Below are 22,968 nucleotides of genomic sequence, written 5' to 3' on the forward strand. Positions count from 1 at the left end.
AGCACTACCAAGGAGCTATATCTCCAGCCCCACCCTACCCCCTCATCGTATTTTTAAATCAGTGGCTAATTTGATAGAGGGTGAAAAGTTCTATCTTGTTTTTGTTTACCATCTTTAAATCAGGAGTGATTCTAGTTGGATTCTAATTTTTAACTTAAAAAAATCATCCTAAGACTGTCACATGTTCATTTCCTTAGATCTTTCTCTTTTTCTCCTGCAGACAGAAGCCAGGCCAAGATGGCGTCTGTGTTTCGAAGTGAGGAGATGTGTTTGTCACAGGTGTTTCTGCAGGTGGAGGCTGCCTACTGCTGTGTAGCTGAGCTCGGGGAGCTTGGATTGGTTCAGTTCAAAGATGTAGGTATTGCATTCTTTGGAGATAAGAGGAAGGTGGGAGGGAAGTAGATAAATCTTTCACCTCCCTAGTGAACAAAATGGGTTCTGCAGGAAGAGGAGCCTGGAGCTGGAATAGGTGGAATTCCACGGTCCTAGTTGTCCTGGTGGGGGTTTGTGACCACAGGGCAAGTCATTCATGATCCTGTTTTCTTCCTCCATGCCTGTCTTCTCTGTAGGAAGATTCTGAAGCTCTAATGCAAACCCGGATCACTGATGTGGGATGCCTTTGTATTTGATTTCCTGTTAGCATCGTCAAACATGCCCATGCAATCTAGGGACAAAATATTCTGGAGTGCACAGCGTTGTTTGTCATACCCAGGACTGAGTTCCAGAGTGGTACTCTAGGGATAGAATGTCTTGAGTGACGTTGGGTGTCACTTCCAAAAGTCCAAAGCTCTTTTTTTGAATTGCATTTTGAAAATCAGTCTTTCTGATTTCCTCACCAAGATCAATGTCAAAGCTTAGCTCCTGCAGGGAAGGATCATGGCCTTGGTTTTTGCTTTCCTACTTGCTAGCACAGGACCTGACTGGAGGCAGGTCTTCAGAAACACTTATTGGGGTGAGCCAAGGGTCACCACACAAGGGTTGGATTTTTATTGATGATTGTGAAACTTACATTGACTTGTGCAGTTTTCAAGGTCCATTCGTATTTATGGCTTTATTGAAGATTCCCAGGCTTTTTTGGAGAGCAAATGCAGCTAAAAACAAGGCAACCCTGGGTGTGGGAGGATTTTGTTTCTCTTAGAAATGGCAGGGTCAGAATGAGCGCCAGTGATTGTGGGTGAAAATACCAAGGGTTGGTTTTCCTGTAACTCACCTGTCTTGCACATGGAGTCACCTGTTCCCAAGATAACTCCAGCAACATTCTCCAACATGAAGAAGATAATGCAGGGCTGGGGCTGCAGCTCAGTGGCAGAGCACTTGCCTAGCATGGGCGAGACACTGCGTTTGATCCCTAGCACCGCATAAAAATGAAACAAAATAAAGGCATGCTGTTCATCTACAACTACAATTTTTTTTTAAAAAAAAAAGATAATGCAATAACAGAGGAATATGTTGGCAGCCGTGTGGCCTAATGTGTGCCTGCTGTCCCCCTTCCCCCGTCCCTAGTTAAACGTGAACGTGAACAGCTTCCAAAGGAAATTTGTGAATGAAGTCCGAAGGTGTGAGTCATTGGAAAGAATCCTCCGTAAGTCACCTTTCTTACTGTCTAAACGGGGACTGGTAAGGAGGGAAATAGTTTGCACGACTAGTTAACAAATGTGTCCCTGTTTGTAATACTCTTTGGGGTGACTGTGGAGGCAGGAGGTTGGGGGAGGGCCCCTGGTGCTGGGGCAGGCCTTAGGGCAGCTGGCTGGAAGACACCTGTCCTGCTGGACCCTGTTGCTTAATTATGGGAACCCACGGTCACCTTGTATTCTCTTCTGGGGTGTCATCCCTCAGGTTTTCTGGAAGATGAGATGCAAAATGAGATTACAGTCCAATTGCCGGAGAAGTACCCGGAGACTCCTCTCCCTCGGGAAATGATTACACTGGAGGTAGGTTCTGCACTCTGCCGCTGCCCCCAGGGAAGGACAGTCACAAAGCCTGTCATTCTGGGAACTTTGAATGCCACTCATGGGTCCTTCACCTGGTTATAGAAGGTGGGAAAGCAGATTTACGTGCTTGTCACTTTTCAGGGTGACTTCCCCAGGAAAATTGCAAGTTTTGGGGCCACTTCTGTTGATGCAGGGGAGAGCGGGTTTCCTTTCTCAATACAACCCCAGAGAAGCTCACCACGCAAGGAGGAGTGATCTGCTTTGTGGACATAGATTTTTCAAAGGCAGCAAAGTCTTGTCTAGTTGGTGCCTCCGAGCAGGCTGAATGTGGGCGAGGTGGCATGTCTGCTAGTCACCGGCCTGTGCAAAGCAGTTGGTGGACTAGGAACTTCTTCCTCCTCCTCCTCCTCCTCCTCCTCCTCCTCCTCCTCCTCCTCCTCCTCCTTTTTTTTTGTCAGTGCTGGTTCTTGAACCCAGGGCCTCACACATGCTGGACAAGTGCTCTACCACTGAGTTGCACTCCAGCCCTGGAGAAAGGTTTTAACCAATCTGAATAGGACTTTCCCAGATCACCTCCAATTTCAACCTAACCCCCCATCTTGGAATAGGAGTCCCCTTCATTCAACAGCCCCGTCTAGCTCTCACCCCAGCCCTTACCTCAGCCCCAGGCCTGTTCTTGTGATCTGGGAGACATCCTTCTGGTTTATGCATTGACATCGATTTCTGAGCCATCACAGAGGCCTCTAGTCTGACTGGTTTTCTTTTTTCTTGTTTTCTTTTTTGGTACAGGGAATTGAACCCAGGGGTGCTTAACCACTGAGCCACATCCCCAGCCCTTTCTTATATTTTCTTTAGAGACAGGGTCTCACTGAGTTGCGTAGGGCCTCACTAAGTTGCTGAAGCTTGCTTTGAACTCAAGATCTTCTTACCTCGGCCTCCCAAATCTCTGGGATTATAGGCGTGCACAACCATGGTTTGCTTAACTATTCCACTTTCCGCTGCCTACCCACCAGATTCTGTCCTGGAAGTGGTTGATCTCATCACTTCCCTGCTCAAGAATGTGCTATGGCTCCCTTTGTGCCTGTATCAGTCTTAGCCACCTCTGACCATGAAAGCCTGGCCTCCTGGTCCTGTCTGCACCTTACCAGTCCTCCACCTTCGATGAACTTGTCCCGTGATTCTCTGCTCACCTTGTACCCATTTCTCAACTCCAAGCTGTTGATCATGTTGTGCCCCAGGCCCAGGGTGCCCTTCCCATGAACCGCCAACCCCTCTTCATCTCCTCCTCTTCTACAAAGCCTTCTCCAGCTTTGCCAAAGCATGAAAATTCCATTCTTTTAAGAACTTCTATTGGGCTTCGGATCAATATGACATTTCATGATCATCTAATTCAGTGGTTCTCAAGTTTCTTGGTCTCAGGCATCTTTACACTCAACTCTGATTGAGGATTCCAATATTAACTAAATAATTAATGCAGATTATAGTTACTGATATTTACTGTATGAGGACCTAAAATAGGAAACAAGATAAAATTCATTCATCTAAAATCAATACCTTATCATTTATTAACATAGTTAAGGTGAAAAATTAACTGCATTTTCCAAGATAAAAGCCTTTAGTGAGAAGAGTGGCAGACTGTGTTTGCAGATTTCTTCTTGACTTAATGATAAGAGTTGGTGTCTCACAAAATCTGTTGTGATGTGTGGTTTTAATTGATGTTTGTGAAGATGGTCCAGCCTTACACAGCCTGTGTTTTAGATAGGAGCTTGGAAAGGGGAGGAATGTTCCAATCATCTTTTCAAACAGCTGTGTCTGTTCTTCTATGCTGTTGTGCCGAAGCTTGACAAGCACAAGGACTTTCTTGATCTTGGTAAGCAGGTAACAGGCATTTCAGTTGCAAATTGCAAATTTAGGTAGGAGCTTGAGAAAAAACATCCATCCAACTGAATTCAGTATGAGCTGATTGGTTGAGTTCTCTTTTCTGTAAAACCTTCTCCAACTCTGCCCAGGCATGCAGATCTAAGTTTCAGCATTTCAACTTTAAAATATTCCCTTTTGTCTGCTTTTGTGGGGGGTGGGGAAGAGGAGAGCTTACCTTACATGGATATCCTTTTAAATTGTTTACTTTTATCTTTTTGGTAAGGGTTTCTCTAGGGTGGATTTTTAAAAATCTGAAATGATAATGTCTTTTTAGGAGGTGACCTTAGTCTGTTTCCATTTTTTTGTGATTACCACTCCCTCCCAGCATTTGGCTTAAAACCCTTGGCTTGAAAGCTGTGGATTCACAGTTACATCTAACCTTTCAAGACAAGTTCCCAGGAGATTTTCCCATGGACATTCCAAGACTCGGTTTCATAACACTTTCTCAAAATCTGTTGCTACCTCACTTCCCATCCTTTGTGGTTTTGTCAGACAGCTGATTGTTGTATAGCTTGACTGTAGTATGTGTCCCTGTAGTATGCTGTTTTTAAGTCCTTTGGGTATAAACTGAGGAGTGGAGTAGGGTCAAAGGGTGGTTCCATTCCAAGTTTTCTAAGGAATCACCATACTGCTTTCCAGATTGGTTGCACCAATTTGCAGTCCCACCAGCAATGTAAGAGTGTGCCTTTCCCCCCACAACCTTGCCAACACTCATTGTTGCTTCTATTCTTAATAACTGCCATCCTGACTGAAATGAGAATGAAATTTTAGAGTAGTTTTGATTTGCATTTCTCTAATTGCTAGAGATGTTGAACATTTTTTCAAATATTTGATGATTGATTGTATTCTTCTTCAGAGAAGTGTCTGTTCAGTTCTTCAGTCCATTTATTGATTGCGTTTTTAATTTTTTGGTCTTAAGATTTTTGAGTTCTTTATATATTTCTAGAGATTAGTGCTCTATCTGATGTGCGTGTGGTTAAAATTTGTTCCCATTCTGTAGGCTCTCTCTTTACCTCACTGATTGTTTCTTTTGCTGAGAAGAAGCTTTTTAGTTTGAATCCACCCCATTTATTGATTCTTGATTTTATTTCTTGTGCTTTAGGAGTCTTGTTAAGGAAGTCGGGCCTAATCCCACATGATGAAGATTTGGGTCTATTTTTTCTTCTCTTAGGCATAGGGTCTCTGATGTCATTCCTTGGTGCTTGATCCACTTTAAGTTGAGTTTTGTGCATGGTGAGAGGGGTTTAGTTTCATTATGCTGCATATGAATTTCCAGTTTTCCCAGCACCATTTGTTGAAGAGGCTCTCTTTTCTCCAATATATGTTTCTGGCACCTTTGTCTAATATGAGATAACTGTATTTATTGCATCCCTGGGATGAACCCCACATTATTGTGGTGTTCTATCTTTTTAATATGTTTTTGTATTCGATTTGCCAGAATTTTATCGTAGAGGTCTTTCACCTCTTTCATTGATTCCCAATTTTTTTTTTATGCTATTGCAAATGGGGTAGTTTTCCTAATTTCTCTTTAAGGATTTGTCACTGAGGTACAGAAATGCATTTGATTTATGGCTGTTGATTTTATATCCTGCTACTTTACTGAATTCATTTATTAGTTTTAGAAGTTTTCTGGCAGAATTTTTCAGATCCTCTAAGGATACAATCATGTTGTCAGCAAATAGCGATAGTTTGTGTTCTTTCTTTTTCTATTTGTACCCCTTTATTTTCTTTCATCTGTCTAATTGCTCTGGCTAGAGTTTCAAGGACTATGTTAAATAGAAATGGTGAAGGAGGGCATCCCTGTCTTGTTCCAGTTTTTAAAGGGAATGCTTTCAGTTTTTCTCTCTTTAAAGTGATGTTGGCCTTGGGCTTAGTATAGTTAGCTTACAGTGTTGAGATATGTTCCTATTATCCCTAGTTTTTCTAGTGTTTTGAATATGAAGTTGTGCTGTATTTTGTTAAATGCTTTTTCTGCTTCTATTGAGATGATCATATGATTCTTATCCTTAAATCTATTGATGTGACGAATTACATTTATTGATTTCTGGATGTTGAATCAACCTTGCATCCCTGGGATACCCCACTTGATGGATGTGCACTATCGTCTTAATATGTTTTTGTATTTGATTTGCCAGAATTTTATTGAGAATTTTTGCATTTGTTCATTAGAGATATTGGTCTGAAGTTTTCTTTCCTTGATGTGTCTTTTTCTGGTTTTGGAATCAGGGTAATGTTGGCCTCATAGAATGAGTTGTTTCCTCTTTTTCTATTTCATGGAATAATTTGAGGACTAGAGGTATTAGTTCTTCTTTGAAGGTCTTATAGAACTCAGCTGTGAATCTATCTGGTTCTAGGCTTTTCTTGGTTGATAGGCTTTTGATGGTGTCTTCTATTTCATTGCTTGAAATTGATCTGTTTAACTTGTGTATTAGCCTCCTGATTCAGTTTGGGTAAATCATATGACTCTAGAAATTTGTCAATGACTTCAATATTTCCTATTTTATTGGAGTATAAATTTTCAAAATAGTTTCTGATTATTTTCTGTATTGCTGTAGTATCCGTTATGATATTTCCTTTTTCATTACAGATTTTAGTAATTTAGTAATTAAGAGAGTTTCTCTCTCCTTCTCTTCTTTAGCATGGCTAAGTGTTTATCAATTTTATTTATTTTTTCAAAGAACCAATTTTTCGTTTTGTCAGTATTTTCAACTGTTTCTTTTGTTTCAATTTCATTGATTTCAGCTCTGATTTTAATTATTTCCCGTCTTCTGTTGATTTTGGTGTTGATTTGTTCTTTTTCTAGGGCTTTGAGTTGTCATGTTGGGTCATTTATTTTTTGACTTTTTATTTTTTAATGAATGATCTTAATGCAATAAACTTTCCTCTTAGCACTGCCTTCATAGTGCCTCAGAGATCCATATTGGTTCTTGTTCTTGAAATTAATTCCTCTTCACTACTATAAAATATCTTCTTTGAATATAAAGTACTTCATCCATTGTATTGTTGATGGACATTTGGATAAATGGTCTTTCATATCTATATATTATTTGTTAAACCTCAGTATTACATTCACAAACTGCACCAGATATAGAGTTGTTCTTATTGAGTTTTGAATGCCAGTAGCTGTATTTTTCATTTTCATTATTTCCAACAGTTCTTTTTTTGTATCTACCTGTTCTTTTAATATTAAGACATTATTGTTCTTAGTAAGAACAACATTGTTGTTGTTTAATAAGGAATAAGAATTTCTTATTCATTTATTTAACCTGGGATTGAACACAGGGGCGCTTAACTATGCCACATCCCTAACCCTTAAGGCCTCTCTAAGTTGCTGAGGCTGGCTTTGAACTCGTGATCCTCCTGCTTCAGCCTCTTGAGCTGCTGGGATTATAGGCATGCTTCACCGTACCTGGCTATTTATTTTTTTAGTGAAAGCAATACCTTCATTTATCTCCCAATATTCAAAAGAAAACACACACACACACACACACACACACACACACACACGGATGTAGCTCAGTGACTGAACACTTTCCTACCATGCATAAGGCCCTGGGTTTAATTCCTGGCACCACCAGAAAAACAAAACAAACTTTAAAATCTTTTTTCATACTGCTCTATAAAAATGATTTCATGACCTAGAGTTTTGTGTTCTGATTTTGTTGGTGATTTATCTTAATATTAGATTTTATCACAAGCCTTATCTTTTGGTGTCTCCTTTTTGTAAAGAAGGTTTTTTTTGCTTGTTACTGTCTCGTCGTCTGTGCCTACCTTTCTCTGTTTCCTTTTCCCACTTGCTTGTACCTGGCTCCCCAGACTCTCACTTGGAACAGGAGCTGGCTCAGAGGTGATACAAATTTTTCTTCCTGTATTTAATCCATCATTACAGTGAATTTGGGGCAGAGGGAATTCTCAACATGTAAATCCCCTCTGTCTTCCCTGTCTAGTGTTACAAAGGAGGGAAGGATGCCTGGGCTTCCCCATGAAGGTGCCTCCCTTCCTTCCCATTGATAAGGGAATCCTGGAGAGCGGGTGGACGGTTCCAGCTCAGGTTCTGCAAAAACAGAGAGTTTGTGGCTGGACAGGTCAGCCAACTTCCAGCTGTGTTAGGGTGCACTGAACCCCTCTTTGGTTTTAGTTATCAGCGTGGGTAGAGTAGGAGCATCATAGTGCTTTCTGTCTTGCTTACCTTCTGTTTCCCTCCTGCATAGACTATTCTAGAAAAATTGGAAGGAGAATTGCAAGAAGCCAACCAGAACCAGCAGGCTTTGAAGAAAAGCTTCCTAGAACTGACAGAACTCAAATACCTCCTGAAGAAAACCCAGGACTTCTTTGAGGTCTTTTTTTCTTTTTTTTTGGTGGGGGTGGCGGTGTTCATTAAAGGGCCCATTTAATCAAAACCCCAAATTTTCTCAAAATTTGAAAGCTGGCTGATTTGGAACATGAATAAAACCCTCTGTTTCTGTCCTGTGGCCAGATCATCAGTGAAGGGGAAGAGAATGTACCCCAAATGGCTCTGATAGAAGGAAAAGTCAGAGCAGAAGGACAGTTAGTTTGGGTAGATTTGGGGTTTTCGCAGAGAGAGAGACTGGGGGCGATTTTTGGTCTGGCAGGGAGCACTCTGCTGTTTAATTCTGTTAATCATTTTGTGGGAAATTAAAACTCCTTTAAAAACCGACAAAACCTTAAAATGTGGGTGCCTCTAAGATACCAGTGCATGTCAATGACAGTGGTGCTTTGGATTTCAGACGGAAACCAATTTAGCCGAAGATTTCTTTACTGAAGACACTTCCGGTCTCCTGGAGTTGAGAACTGTACCTGCATTCGTGGCTGGAAAGTTGGGGTCAGTGTGACTCTAGGTCCTGAGTCATGGGTTTCCTTGAGTGTTTGAGGGAATAAATGAAGGAACAAAGAGCCACTGGAGTGGTCACTGGTGCCTGTGGAAGCAAGGCCTCCACCAACAGCAGACCCCAGGGCCATGGTGCCAGCGGCTGAGGTGGAGGTAGTGAGGGTTCCCTCTGTGTCATGGCCCTGCTCTTGTCCTTCAGCCCAGAGAGTGCCACGCAGGGATAGAAAGCCTGGGGATCAAGCCCAGAAAGATCTCCTCAACTCTTCGTTGGGTTTGGCCCTGGGCTAGGGGGTATACATTTTTTCTTTATCTTTAAATGGCACTTGGGTAACATGCATTTGGAATTTGAGTTTTTAAATGTAATTTTAGAAATGATAGTTATCCAGTCAAGTCATTTCCAATTAGTAGCCATATGATGTATGACATTGACAAAAATACATGAGGGGATTTCAGGCTAGGGTTGTAGCTCCGTGGTAGAGAACTTGCCTAGCATGTGTGAGGCATTGGGTTTGATTCTTAGCACTGCATATAAATAAATGAATAAAGTAAAGGTCCATCAACATCTAAAAGAATATTAAAAAAAACAAACAAAAAGCAAAATGGGGGGATTTCATTCAGTGTCTAAGTGAAATTGATGAATTTGAAGGTATTCCTGAACATTGTGGCTTTGGGATTTCTAATATTTTATTCAGCTAGTTATTGAGGGCCTGCTTTTTAAGGCACTAGGAATTGAATTTGAAGTGAAAGGAATAAATAATGACTGAAAACATTTGGAGCTGGGGGTGTAGTACTTGTCTAACATGCACAAGGCCTTGGGTTCCAACCCCAGCATTGTAAAAAATGTTTTTTTTTAATTTAATGGTAATTCGGGATCAATGTATGTTTAAACTGATAAGCCAGTGAAAGTCACTGCTTTAAATATCGTATTAGAAGTTTGTGTCAGCAATTGTTAAATATCTGAATGATGAGAAAAAACAGAGATATATAAAAATCAATGTGTATCTCCTTCTTTAATTTTTTTATAATTGATGCATTATAATTATACGTAATAGTAGAATTCATTGTGCCATATTTGGACATGCACATAACATCATTAGATCAATCTCATTCTCAGTATCTTTTGTTTCCATCTTAACACATTAAAAGTTTTTGGTAAAAATGCACAGAGACCATTATTGAACACTTATTTCCAGGAGCTATAATTCTATATTGAATATTCTATCACATTTTTAATTGGAATAAGTAAATATGGAGTATTGGGATAATTTTTTTTTAAAAAAAAAAGCACCTCAAAATGTCAAAGAGAGCAGAAGGTCCAAAGGGACTTGGGTAGCAGGGGCTGGGATGTGGGCTGGCCTTGTGATCCCTGTCCCCAGCTGTGTGACGACACCCCCAGTTTACAGAGCGAGGTGGGCCATCCTTCTGCGGTTGTCCCATGGAGCCTGCTCTCTGGGCTCCAGTAATGTCTCCTCTTCTACTGCCCAGGTTCACGGCTGGCGTGATTAACAGGGAGAGGATGGCTTCCTTCGAGAGGCTGCTGTGGCGCATCTGCCGGGGCAACATCTACTTGAAGTTCAGTGAGATGGACATGCCTCTGGAGGATCCCGTCACGGTGGGAGGCCCGGGCTGCAGGAAGCCTCCTCTGAGATTCCTGGAGCCGTGTCATGACAGTCTGGCTCTCAAAACACTGAGTCTTTAGCTCTGTGAGACTAGCACCTCACCGAACTTTCTTTCTCCTATCTCCTCTTTTTGCCCTTTTTCTATATGTTGGAGAGATCACTCTAGGACTGATTCTTGTTAACACCTCATAGTTGATTGCATTTTCCAAGTCATGTACCTATCTTGTCTCCAGAAACTTAGCTGTACCAAAAATCATGTAAGTGGCAGCTGTATCTTAATCACCAAGCACCAAGAAGCTATTTAGGTCAGTTTCTCAAACGTCAGTGTGCCCATGAGCATAGATCCAGGTCACATAGAAGTGACCTGGGATCTTGTTAAAATGCAGGCGCTGGCTCAGTGGGGCTGGGGCAGAGCCTTGGTGCCTGCAGCTCTTACAGCCTCCCAGAAGATGCTCACGGGGTACTGGTCCACCGCCACAGGCTTCAGCAAGACGGACTTCCAGGGGCTTCTTCCCTGAGAGCGTCACAGAGGGTTAATTCCCATAGGGTATTGATTCCTCCACCCTTCCACTGAGGATTGAAATCCACTCACTCTTTAGTTCCAAGAAATCGGGCTTGTCTCTAAAGGAGTGTAATCGTTTCCAGATTAGAGGCTAAAAGAATGAATTTAAAGTTTTCTTCGATAAAGAACAACTCAGGAGGCTGATGCAGGAGGACAATAAGTCCCAGGCTAGTCTGAGCAACTTAGCCAGACCCTGTCTCAAAATAAAAAATAAAAAGGGCTGGGAATGTAGGGATGTGGCTCCCCTGGAGCACCCCTGGGTTCAACCCCCAGTGCCACAGAGGAAGAAAAAAAAGAATAACAACAGCAGAACTCTCTCAGGATTAACATAGATGAAATTTAAAATAAGAAGGAAACCCACAAAGCATTTAAAAAGCACTATAATGTCTTTATTCTTAGTCTCTTCTTGTACTATTTTTCTCTAGACTGTAGCCATAAGCAGGTATGATTTTATATGGTTGTTGTATACATGGAAATGATTCTTCTTTCCCTCTTCAGTTTAGGTAATATGAGATTTCCTTGATGTCATTACCCGTAATTTCTATAGGTTATCTTCAAATTTGACATTGAATCATAGTTTTTCATGATCATGTTATTTTTTTATTTTTTTATTTTTGTTTGTGGTACTGGGGATGGAACCCAGGGGCTCTTTACCACCAAGATACATCCTCAGACCCTTGTATTTTTTGAGACAGAGACTTGCTAAGTTGCTTAAGGCCTCACTAAACTGCCCAGGCTAACCTTGAACTTGTGATCCTCTTACCCCAACCTCCTGAGTAGCTGGGATTATAGGTGTGCATTACCATGCCTGGCCATAAGTAATATCATGGTAATACAGACAATATTTTAAAACATCTGGAAACTGGAAAAAGATGACCACATTGAAGGCCACCCAATGGATTTCATGAGTCAGAACAGATCCCTGGTTCTGGTGGGTCAAGAAATGAGACATTCAGAAAAAAACCAAAGTAGCATCCATGGGTGAAGGCATCTTTGGACATAATGTAAAGCAGTCAGCTCAGAAACCCCACACCACTCCTCCCCTGCTCCCATAAACAATGCCCAAGAGAGGACTTATTTTGAGGCTATTTTAATAGATGCCTATCACTTCCATTGAGTTGATGTGATGTTAACTTTCTAATTTTGAACACTTCATTTTCAAATTTTCTCCAGAATATAGACACTAGGATGAACAACTTTATGCATGTGGGTCTTTATTTTTTAAATTTATTCTGTAATATGAATTTAAGGAAGATAGGATACTGGCTTAAAGGGCATGACCATTCTTTTTTAAATTTTATTTATTTATTTGTGTATGTGGTGCTGAGGATCGAACCCAGTGCCTTATGTGTGCTAGGCAAGCACTCTACCGCTGAGCCACAACCCCAGCCCCAAGGGCATGGCCATTCTTGTCAAACTTGAAGGGTCCTGACAAGTACCTCTCCCCAGGGCACTACCTGACTCAGTGCCCTGAGTGGTATGTGGCGAGTTCCTTGGGTTTGCCGTCACTTTTTCCACAGTGGGTTTTGTAACTTTTCCTTTGTTCCCTTAAGTTAATTAAGAGTGAGAAAGCACACTTCTTCAGTTCCTATTTCTTTGCTCTAAGAGTTGAATGATTTCATAAATGCTGTGGAATGCATATTCTTCTTTTCTGTGAATTGTCCAACTTGGACTTGATGAAGCAATTTAAACAACATTCCTAAGCATGCACAGCAAGCAAATGTGTGAGTTGAAAACTAGACACAGCTTTCCCTTTGTTAAATATCAAACACACTCATCCCTGAAGTGCAGGTGTACGTGGGAGAGCCAGCTGGCTGTTTTCCTCGTATGCCTCGCAGTATCCTCATCGTGCCCTTTCTGGATGTTTTCTTTTTTGTGATCCCATCTCTTAGGTAGAGGGCTTAGAGAGGAATGCAAAGCCCAGGTGTGGTCCCGTTGGTGTAGCAAATAGTGAGGCTATTACTTTAAGGTCTTTAAGAAAATTTGTTCTGATTTTCCAGAAAGAAGAAATTAAGAAGAATATATTCATCATATTTTACCAAGGAGAGCAGCTCAGGCAGAAAGTCAAGAAGATCTGTGATGGGTAAGAGAAACTGCTAATGATTCTTTCATCGGTGACTGGAGTCAGGATCAGGTGGACATATGTCATGCAGAATGTACATGGTTGGGGCTCCTTTGAGGTCAGTAGGATTTAGAATGACATTTAACATGGTGGTGTTAAAAATGCAGCTGACTTTTATAGTTGTGGGAATATGAACAGAGAGAACTTGAATAACATTTAAAGGTAACGAAGAGTAGACATGTTAACCATTCCACTTTATTCCTTGGCATGTGGTATATCTCTTGTCTGCCGCTAAGTAGTAAGACAAGCCAGGTAGTGTACACCTGTAATCCCAGCCACTCATGAGGCTGAGGCAGGAGGATTGCAAGATTGAGGTTAGCCTGGGAAACTTAGAGAGACCCTGTCTCAAAATGAAAATTAATAAGGTTCGGGATGTAGCTGAGTGTAGAGCATCCCTAAGTTCAATCTCTAGTACCAAAAAAAGAGAAAGATAGCAAACTGCATGGCTAAGTTGTTGCTGATTTTGCAGACTTGTCCTGTATGCAGCCCCTGAGAGTCAGAAATTACCCAGATATTAATACACGAGATCCTGAAGGGGAGAAGTGTTACCATTGAGATGTCCCATCAAAGTCCATGTCCTTGGTGTCCTGAACAAAGACTTGAGCAAGACACACAGACGTAACAGAGTACAGATTTATTGAAAGGTGTAGAGAGCATTCTGTTGGGTAGAATGAGTGGCTGGGTGAGAAAGACAGGCTCAAGGCTCCAGTGTTGGAAATTAAGGTCTTATATCCTGGACCTTGGAGCTTCTGTTCCCTATCGGACCTGATTGAAGACCTTACCCCATTTTTCCCATTGGTTACCTTATGATAGTGGTTAGAATATTGCCCACTTTACTTTCATTGGTTATTTTAAAATTTGAACCTGGGGTGGGAATTGTCATGGTGATGTCCTCAGTGTCATGGTAATGGAAATTATCGTAAATAGGGATGGGACTCATTTCCTGTCCTGTCCTCCAGCGGCTTCTTTCTAATGCCCTGTCTCTGCCATCTTGGTGTCCCCGAACTCCTACCTAACAGAGGGGGCTCAAGCCCACAATGTGATTTCCATAATAGCTCACAGGTTTTGTGGTTGAATGAAGTTCACTCATGTAACAGAACCACAGTTCAATTTCTGGGACTGCCAAAGAGGAAGCTGTTGTCGTAGGAGACGGTGGCCATCTGACTCGTGTGGGCCAATAATGGCCTTGCAGAAAAGGGATTGCAGAGTGCTCTGCAGCACTGACCCACCTCCACACATCCTTGGAATGTATTGAACACAGGTTTCGAGCAACCATATACCCCTGCCCAGAACATGCTGCAGAGCGCAGAGAGATGTTGGATGGGATCAACGTGCGGCTGGAAGATCTCATCACAGTGAGTGAGGGGTTCCTGGGTGAGCTGGTTGGGGCCGCCTCTGTCTTTTCTCTCTGAGTCCTATCCCTAGGCCCTGCCTGGAAGGCTGGCTGGAATGTTTGCTGCACTCTTCTGCCTGTGGCTGAAGAAAATTGCACAATTAGAAAACTGTTCAATAAGCCGGGGTGATGATACTGCCTGTCAGCAATGCTTCGCCCAGCTCCCAGCCACAGCCCTAGCCAGCCTTCAGGAGCCTACCTTAATCTGATCAAAGGAACCCTTTATTTCTTGCCCCAGCCTAGATTGAATCTAGGATCCAACTAACCAGCTTACTACGTTGAACAACCAGTTTGACCCGTACTGAATTAAGCCGACCAACTAAGTCTGTAAAAACAGTGCATCTGGTTTCGCCGTGGGAATACTCGTAGGTCTCCAGTTCATTTCCTTGAGAGTGTGTCATCATTCACGGTGACACCGAGGGCTTCTGTGATGGGAACACTCATCCGTCACAGTGGCTTTGAGTGTGCCCACTAAAGTCACCTGGAATATTCAATCTGATGGAATATTCTAGACCAGCACCGTCCAGTTGAACTCTGGGTAATGCAAATGTTCTGTAGCTGGCAGTGTCCAGTGCTGTAGTCACTGGCCACATGTGGCTATTGAGCACCTGAAATGTGGTTAGTGCCAGGGAGGGACTGAATGGTTATTTTTTATTTAATTACATGTAAATTTTACTACCTGCCTGCGGTGACCACAGGCCAGCACAATGTGAGATCCTCCATGGGTGGGTTTAGGAATTTGTGGTGTCTGCGTTTGCAAACACTAGAGCCAGGAGTCTCCATTACCCTCCCAGAAAATCCGTGTTGAATTTCTTTAATCGTCTATTCCTTCATCGTCACTGTCACAGATGTTTCCCTCAAGTAATCCCCCTTGAAGTCCTTTTCCCTGAAGGCTCCGGGTAGAGCTCACGAGGGCTGTAACGGGGGGAAGGGGAAGGACACGATGCTCACGACACTCAGGTCAGCGTGGCTTGGGCAACCTCTGTGTCCACGGATTTTGGTGGCCTGAGTTGGTCAGTTTCCCCAGCAGTGACTTCTGTCTTCTGTTTAATCAGGACGTGGAGTGAGTCTTAGCCACCCAGGCGCTTCACTCTGGGGGTGCTCTTACAAGAGGATCCCAACAGCAGGCGGGTAGCACAGCCAGGAAGATGAGGGGGCCAGGTGACCGGTGGAGCAGGGGGGTTCTCTGCCTGGAGGCCGTTCTCAGAGTCTGGGGAGTCCTATCCCTGTCTTATACCAGTATTGAGTCCAGGTCTGTCACCCGGTGTTTCTTTCATAGAGGGAACATGAGCTGTTCTTGAAAGAGTGAGCCCCGTTTTAAGGTTTAGGCAAGTTTTATCTGCTGGAGCGGCTTTGTCTCCTGGAAGTCCTGTGACCAGGGTGCTTCATTCTGCTGAGTGACCCTTCAAGACACCTTAGTGGGCCTGACGGCTATCACCAATCTTACATCCATGATGTACCTTTTACAGAATACTACAGTAGCCACCTGTAAAGGTTATTGAAAAGGTCACCTGTTCATTGAATTACAATTTTAATTTCATTAAATACATTTTGTGGGGGACAAATCATCCATCAGTCCTTCATACATTAATCACTTGTCCCTTCTTAGAGGGATTATGTATCACAGCATGTCTTAATTTTTAGGGCTGCTACAACAACTGACTGTAAACTGGGTGGCTTAAAACAACAGAACCGGAAGTCCAAACTCAAGGTGTCCGCAGGGCTGTGCGCCCTCTGAAGTCACCAAGAGAGGGGCCTTCCTTGCCTCTTCTAGCTTCTGGTGGTTCCGGCAACCCTTGGAGTTCCTTGGCTCATGGATGCAGCACTCCAATCTGTCTTCCTTGTCACATGGTCTCCTTCCCTGTCCGCCCAGATCTCCAAGTTTCTTAGGACACCACTCACGTTGACTAGGGCCCATCCTAATCGAATATGACCTCATCTTATCTCCGTATGTCTCCATAATCTTCTTCCAAATAAGATTATACTTTAGGACTTCATCTTTTTTCTTCCTGGGGAGAGGGACACAATTCAACCCACAACAATAGGACCGTGGACTTTAGAAGAAATGGAAAATTTGTTCTTCGCCCCAGGGGTGTAGCCTCTATAGGGGATAAATTCGTGGTGACAGGTAAAGTCCAGATGAGCTCCTGCCTCTGACATAGAAGGAGCCCAGGACATGGGAAGCCATGGTGGCTGATGAACTCCCACCCGTGTCAAATGCCTCCACGCATGTTCCTGTCTCTCTGCGTGTTGTCTTTTGCCTAGGTCATCACACAAACGGAATCTCACCGCCAGCGCCTGCTGCAGGAAGCAGCTGCCAACTGGCACTCCTGGGTCACCAAGGTACAGAAGATGAAGGCCGTTTACCACATCCTGAACATGTGCAACATCGATGTCACCCAGCAGTGCGTCATCGCCGAGATCTGGTTCCCAGTGGCAGATGCTGGACGCATCAAGAAGGCGTTGGAGCAAGGCATGGTGAGTGGCACGAGAGCTGGGAGGGGGCAGATGAGTCACATCGGTCTCATCAGTCCCTTCGTGGGGCTCTTGGAGGTTGTCTGCCCTCTGAGCTTTGCAGGTGACTTCGTGGTTGGTTGGTCTCCATCCTTGTATTTTCAGGTCTTAACCCAGTGATAGGGTGCATGAGAGAAACTCCCCTCTCCTGCTCCAAGGGTTTGACAAGTAGGCAACATTTCTTTGATCCTCAGTGAATATATATTGAGCACAAATGTGCCTGTCACTCTGCGAGCTGTGACTGCAGATACCATAGGACAACTGCAGCTACCATCCGTTAGCTTGTGAGGTGACAGTGTAGCTGGAGAGACAAATAACCAAGCACCTATGACAAGAGCTGAAGGGAACAGATTGCCTATGGTGTCCGGCAGCTGTGCTAAGCACCAAGCATTTTATTCTCATTGTTCTCACATTCAAATCTTAGTCATGCACTGAGCACTGGGAACTGACCTAGGGCCACATGGGCAGACCATGGCCCTGCCCTTGGGAGCATTCTAGAAAGGGAGATGGGCAGTGTCCAAGAGTGTGATTTCAGGCAGCAGTGAGCGGTGAGCTGGAAATCAAGCAGGAGGGCAATAGAGACAGTTGGGGCTTGTTGGGCTCCCCTATCCACCACATTGACGAAGGAGGTTCCCCTGCCCTAAATCCTACATGTTGGCCTGATATATGGCACCCAACACTGGACAGATGAGAGCCCAGGTGAGAAGGACAATACCTGCCAGGCAGGCCCACCTGAAGGTTGCACTTGGACGTGCACTTGGGAGCAGAGGCAACCAGGGGGCCTGCAGAGGCAGGCTTGGTAGTGACCAGAGGGTGAGGTGACCTTTGGTTTTGCTGGAAGATGTGATTATTGCTTCACTTGAATAAGCTTATGTGGTAGTGAGGAGGTGAAGCCCATGGCCTTGGGGACTGGGTGGGGGCAGCTGGTGTGGCTGATAAGGGAACTAGTTGGGTGGGAGCCTCTCCTTTAAGGTAGGTGGCATATCTGGTGACAGCAGGTGGAGCTCATGGTGTCTGTTGCCAGATGAACCCTCTGAGCAGGTGGCATTGGAGCAGACTTCCCGAGATGCCACAGGGGCAGGTGGGAGGCAGAGCTAGGCCAGACCTCTGAAGGCAAAGGATTTATGGTGGGAATGGATGAGGAGGTAGGAGCTATGTTCTTCCCCTTTGCACAGATGAGGAAACAGAGGCACAGAGAGTAGTAGTAAGTTGCTCAGAGCCAGACCCGGAAGGCAGGATTTGGATGGAGGGAGTGTTTCTTTTAACCCCAAACCCAACTATGTCTCCACATCATAATCCCCAAACTGCTCAGGTAGAGTTTGGAAATGGCATTTCCCCACCGTGGGCTGGACGGGGGCTGCTCCCTGGAGGAAGGGGTGCATGAGCTGGACCAAGGTGGAGAGGTCAGAGAGCAGGTCAGGGGGATGGGGAGCAGGGGAGGCCTCCTGGAGGCAGCTGCAGCAGGTTTAAAGAGGGGTCAGGGGGCTCAGGAGAGGCTCAGGGCAGATCCCAAGGACCTCACGGCCATTCGAGGGGCCTGGTTTTATTCTCCTGCTGTAGTGACATGATCCAGTTTGCCTTTTAGAAACACCTCCCTGCAGCGCAAAGACAGTGGGGCCACCAGGGACGTGGTGTCCAATGCTGGGGTCTGAATGGAACAGAGTCATTCTGTTATGAAGGAGTTAACCTTCCTCTAGGGCCTCTTAGGACTGGCTTTTTTTGGAGGTGGGGCAGGAATGGATGCAGTCTTGAGATGGGGTCTTGCCACCTTGCCCCGTCTGGCAAACCCCTGGGCTCAAGTCATTCTTCTTAGCTTCCCAAGTACCTGGGACCCAGGCACGCACCACTGCACCCAGCTTAGGGCTGTTTCGCAGTTTCTTCAGTCCTCTGAGACAGGAGTAGAAGGCCCTAGGTGGGTAGAAGATAGGGGGAGCACGTGGCGGTACCATCCTTATCATTGTCATCAATAAACATTCGTCACCTGCAGCAGGCAGCAGGTTGGCTGCAGAGAGCAGGTACAAGAAGAAAGACAAAAAACAGGAAAAGGAGGCTGCAGTTCTTGCCATCCAGGAGGTGATGACATGCACTGTAATCAGATAATGTCACAATACAATACCCCCCCCCCCCACACACACACACACTGGCTGTGAGAACTCCAACCACTCCAAGCCCCAAGGACACTGACCATGTGCCCACTCAGTGGGACTTAACACGTGAGTGCTCAATTCTCAGCCTCAGTCCCCTAACAATGCTATAGTGTGGGCATTAGGACAAATCCCATTTAAAAGATGCAGACTCCAGAGAGGAGGGGTGGTGAAGGGGGGAATAGCAAGTTTTGATTAGTGGACTGGCCAGTTGAATCAGAAGGGACGAGTCCCACGATTGCATAGTTTCAGGAATCTGGGAGACTGGAGGCTCTGAGGAAGGAGCAGAGGGGCAGGAGGACCTAGCCTGGGGCAAGTGAAGGAGTTCAGTTTTATGCTCCTGTATTTGGTGAAGTCGGGGAGACATTGGAGCTAGCAAGCCTAAGCAGGCCGTTAGAAGAGAATTGAGATTTGGGGGAGGGTTAGAGCCATTTGGAAGAGATGGATTCCTTCAGCAAAGTGGATGAGCTCCTGAGGGAGGAGGTGAAGGAAGGGGAAGCATAGAGAGCTGGACCTGAGGCACGAGGTGGGCGTTGGCAGGAGGAGGGAATGGAGATCGTCAGAGATTCAGGTGGGACTTCGCTCTCCAGACAGCTCTGCTGTAAAATGAATTAGGTAAGTATTGGGAAGATGAGGTCATGATTCTCAGAGAGGTCAAGAGGTGTCCCAGGGTCACACGGGGTCTGCTGGCCCTGGCCCCAGGCTCATTTCCTCACCTGGGTCACATGCTCTTTTTGCAGGAACTAAGTGGCTCCTCCATGGTCCCCATCATGACCGAAGTGCCATCTAAAACAGCCCCTCCCACCTTTAACAGGACCAATAAATTCACAGCTGGCTTCCAGAACATTGTCGATGCATATGGCGTGGGCAGTTACCGGGAGATAAACCCAGGTAAAGACCAGATGTGCTGCAGAGCAGGACAGCTTGAAAGTTAAAATTGGTTAAGATGCTTTCTCGGGGGACCTAGGAGGAGAATCAGCTAAAACTGTGACATCCCTAAAATCTTATGTGGTGTCCTCATGCCCAGTCTTGTCTTCCCTCTCTAAGTGCCGATTGGCGATTTGTTGTCTGTCTGCACCTGTTCTCCTTGAAGTGCAGCCTCACTGGGCAACTGAATTCAGTTCCTGTTTCCTTCACCTGTTCAACCTGGGTCATCTCTAGTGATCATGTAGGAAAGAGAGAGTGCAAAGTAGATGAGGTTTTTATGCCCTAGGCTGCGGAGTCTTTGCAGCCTGATTGGTAGAATGGAGGAGTAGACTAGATGCCTGTTATGCAAATGGCGCATGGTGCTGCCTTTCTCCAGCCTCAGACCATAGCACAGGGCCTCATGGGGTGAGAGTCCCTGATGGTGGTGGAAAGAATACAGAAGACACTTCTGACAGTTCTGGCCTGTGGCCAGAACTCTTAGGAGATGGAAAACTGGTTTTAAATCCCCTCAAATTTTGTGATCCTGGGCAGGTCACCTAACCTCTCTAGGACAGTGCATCTGAAAATTGGGGAATAAGAATCCCTGATCATGGATGAGCTCATGCATTTGGGAGCCAAGCAAGTGTTGTGGGTGGGGATGGGGAGGGAAGACCGTCACAAAGACGTGGGGAAACCCGGATGTGGAGTGTGGAGAACTCTTTGCTTGGAGGGGCCCAAAGGACAATCAGAGGCCTCAGGCTGTCGTGGTCTCCACCCCCACCCCCTGCAGCCCCCTACACCATCATCACATTCCCCTTCCTGTTCGCTGTGATGTTTGGAGACTGTGGGCATGGGATTGTGATGCTGCTGGCAGCCCTCTGGATGGTCCTCAACGAGCAGCGCTTGCTGTCCCAGAAGAGCAGCAACGAGGTGGGTGTCTGCCCAGCAAGTGTCTCACCTGTCTCCTCAAGGCAGTGTTAAAACCTGTTCCCACCTTAGGAATAACCATGGGCTCATTAAAAATAAGGAAGGGAGGCAAAGTGAAAATAAGGAAAAATTCAACATAAAACTCCCTGCAAAGAACAATCCTTTGGATGATTTGGTGTAGCTCATTCAGTATTTTTTTCCATAGTTTGACAAGCCACTTCCTCTCCTCGTCTTTGCAGCCCAGGGCCTCAGGCAAGCTAGGAAAGCTTTTTATCACTGAGCTTCAGCCCCAGCCCCCTTCAATTTTTTTTCTAGCATTATTTTCTTTTCTCTGTTTATAAAAGCATTACATATTTATTGTAAAAACTAGGAAAATACAACAATCTAACCACCTACAGAAAAATCACAATCTATGTTTTTGGCTGTCTTTCCATCTTTTGTGTGTGTGATTATCCAGAAATATATAATTTTCAAAAATTAGCATCAAGAAGTGCATATAATTTGTAACTTCTTTTTCTAACATAAAATATCATAAGTATTTGTTCATGGAAGACCCTTTTTCTATAAGCCTGTGGCCAGAACTCTTAGGAGACCCTGAGAAATCCTGAATACTGAGGCTTGGCTTCATTCATGTTTGAGGTTTCTGTGCTTCCTACAAGGTCCCTTTGCAGTGTTCCAAAGATTGAAGCAACTCAGGGGCTGCACTGGTTCAAAGTTTATCAGCTAACCAGTCAATGGCTTTGTGTTCATGGAGATACATCTGACCAAGCCGAATTATGAAAATAGCTGCAAACTCTTATCATGGGTTGAGTCAATTAGAGCTAGCTGGTGAGTCATTATGAGTTAATCATAAGCAAGGTCAGTGGGCAAGGTCAACCTGTGACCAACAGTTTTCCATGACCAGCTTAACAGATGTCATTTTCTACAGTAAACAACTCAAGTGGCAGTGTTACACTTGGGCACTTCTTGGAATGAGTGACACACTTCAAGCAGTGCTACGGGAAAGGGCTCTCCTCGCCGCAGTGAGTTAGACAGCCTCATGACACAAGACCCCAGATGAGCGTAGATTTGACTTGCCATGAACCAGCAGCCGTCAGAGGTCAGCTCAGTGCCGTGTTCTATAGGGACCCGAGGCAACAGACAGTTTCAAGTCCCTTCCTTAGAGTTGAGGCCTCGGCTTGTGCTTCAGTTCACTTTCTAAGTAGACACTGGAAGAAAGAGTATGAAGCTTGTATATTTTTGTTTCCATGTTAAAAAATACCAGTCTAGAAACCTCTTTCCTTCATGTCTGCAGTGCTGGGGATGGAACTCAGGCCTTGCACCTAGGCCAAAGCTCTACCACATCCCCAGGCCTAGGACTTTCTGATCCACCCATGTAAGTTCAGGAAAACCAGGGCATGTGTGCTCTTCCTCTTTGGATTATTGGTGTCTGCCTTGGTCACAAGGTCCCCTCCATGGGACCTCCAGACTAGTGATGCTGGAGACTTCTGATAACACTCTCCTCTCTGAGATCTGCAGTGGAGTCCACTGATAAATGTTCTTTCTGTCTCTCTGGGGCCAGATCTGGAACACCTTCTTCAACGGGCGCTATCTGATCCTACTCATGGGCATCTTCTCCATCTACACGGGCTTGATCTACAATGACTGCTTCTCCAAGTCTTTCAACATCTTCGGCTCCTCCTGGAGTGTCCAGCCCATGTTCAGAAATGGCACATGGAAGTAAGTTTGTAGAACGAGATGGCTCACTCATTGGCCATCCGGATAGCCCCAGCAGCTGTCCTCATGGTCCAGAAAGTTCTTAACTGGCACTGCTTAAGGGCACACCTCCAAATTCAGTCCATAATTTAGTTTTGGGTACAAAACCTGAACCACTTCTTCAATAACTATGCTAGTAACTGTATGCACAGAAATATCTTTTACGATTCCAGAACCATGGTCCAGGTGCAATTGGGAAAACGAGTGGTAGGGATCATAGAAGAAAGCCTTTCTAGAAAAGATGGTGGCATTTGAAGCATACTGTGCCATGGCAGAGGCTGGAGGTAGAGTGGAAGGCCAGCCTCAGCAACTCAGGCATTTTGGAA

At 44.7% G+C, this 22,968-nt stretch overlaps 1 protein-coding gene across 1 annotated transcript in view; it reads left to right on the top strand.

Annotated features, from left to right (window-relative positions):
• The first annotated feature begins 237 nt into the window (after nt 1-237).
• The window catches only part of Atp6v0a4 (ATPase H+ transporting V0 subunit a4), a 43,827-nt gene continuing 21,096 nt past the window's right edge, over nt 238-22,968 (top strand). The window contains exons 1-12 of the mRNA XM_026398574.2: nt 238-354; nt 1,504-1,582; nt 1,837-1,931; nt 8,063-8,188; nt 8,600-8,694; nt 10,186-10,312; nt 12,882-12,964; nt 14,265-14,358; nt 16,662-16,874; nt 19,795-19,945; nt 20,751-20,890; nt 22,449-22,606. Of these exons, the coding sequence (XP_026254359.2) occupies nt 238-354; nt 1,504-1,582; nt 1,837-1,931; nt 8,063-8,188; nt 8,600-8,694; nt 10,186-10,312; nt 12,882-12,964; nt 14,265-14,358; nt 16,662-16,874; nt 19,795-19,945; nt 20,751-20,890; nt 22,449-22,606 (1,478 nt within the window). The remainder of the gene's footprint in view (nt 355-1,503; nt 1,583-1,836; nt 1,932-8,062; nt 8,189-8,599; nt 8,695-10,185; nt 10,313-12,881; nt 12,965-14,264; nt 14,359-16,661; nt 16,875-19,794; nt 19,946-20,750; nt 20,891-22,448; nt 22,607-22,968) is intronic.

The sequence above is a fragment of the Urocitellus parryii genome, chromosome 3 (assembly GCF_045843805.1).
Source record: "Urocitellus parryii isolate mUroPar1 chromosome 3, mUroPar1.hap1, whole genome shotgun sequence".
Lineage (NCBI taxonomy): Eukaryota > Metazoa > Chordata > Mammalia > Rodentia > Sciuridae > Urocitellus > Urocitellus parryii.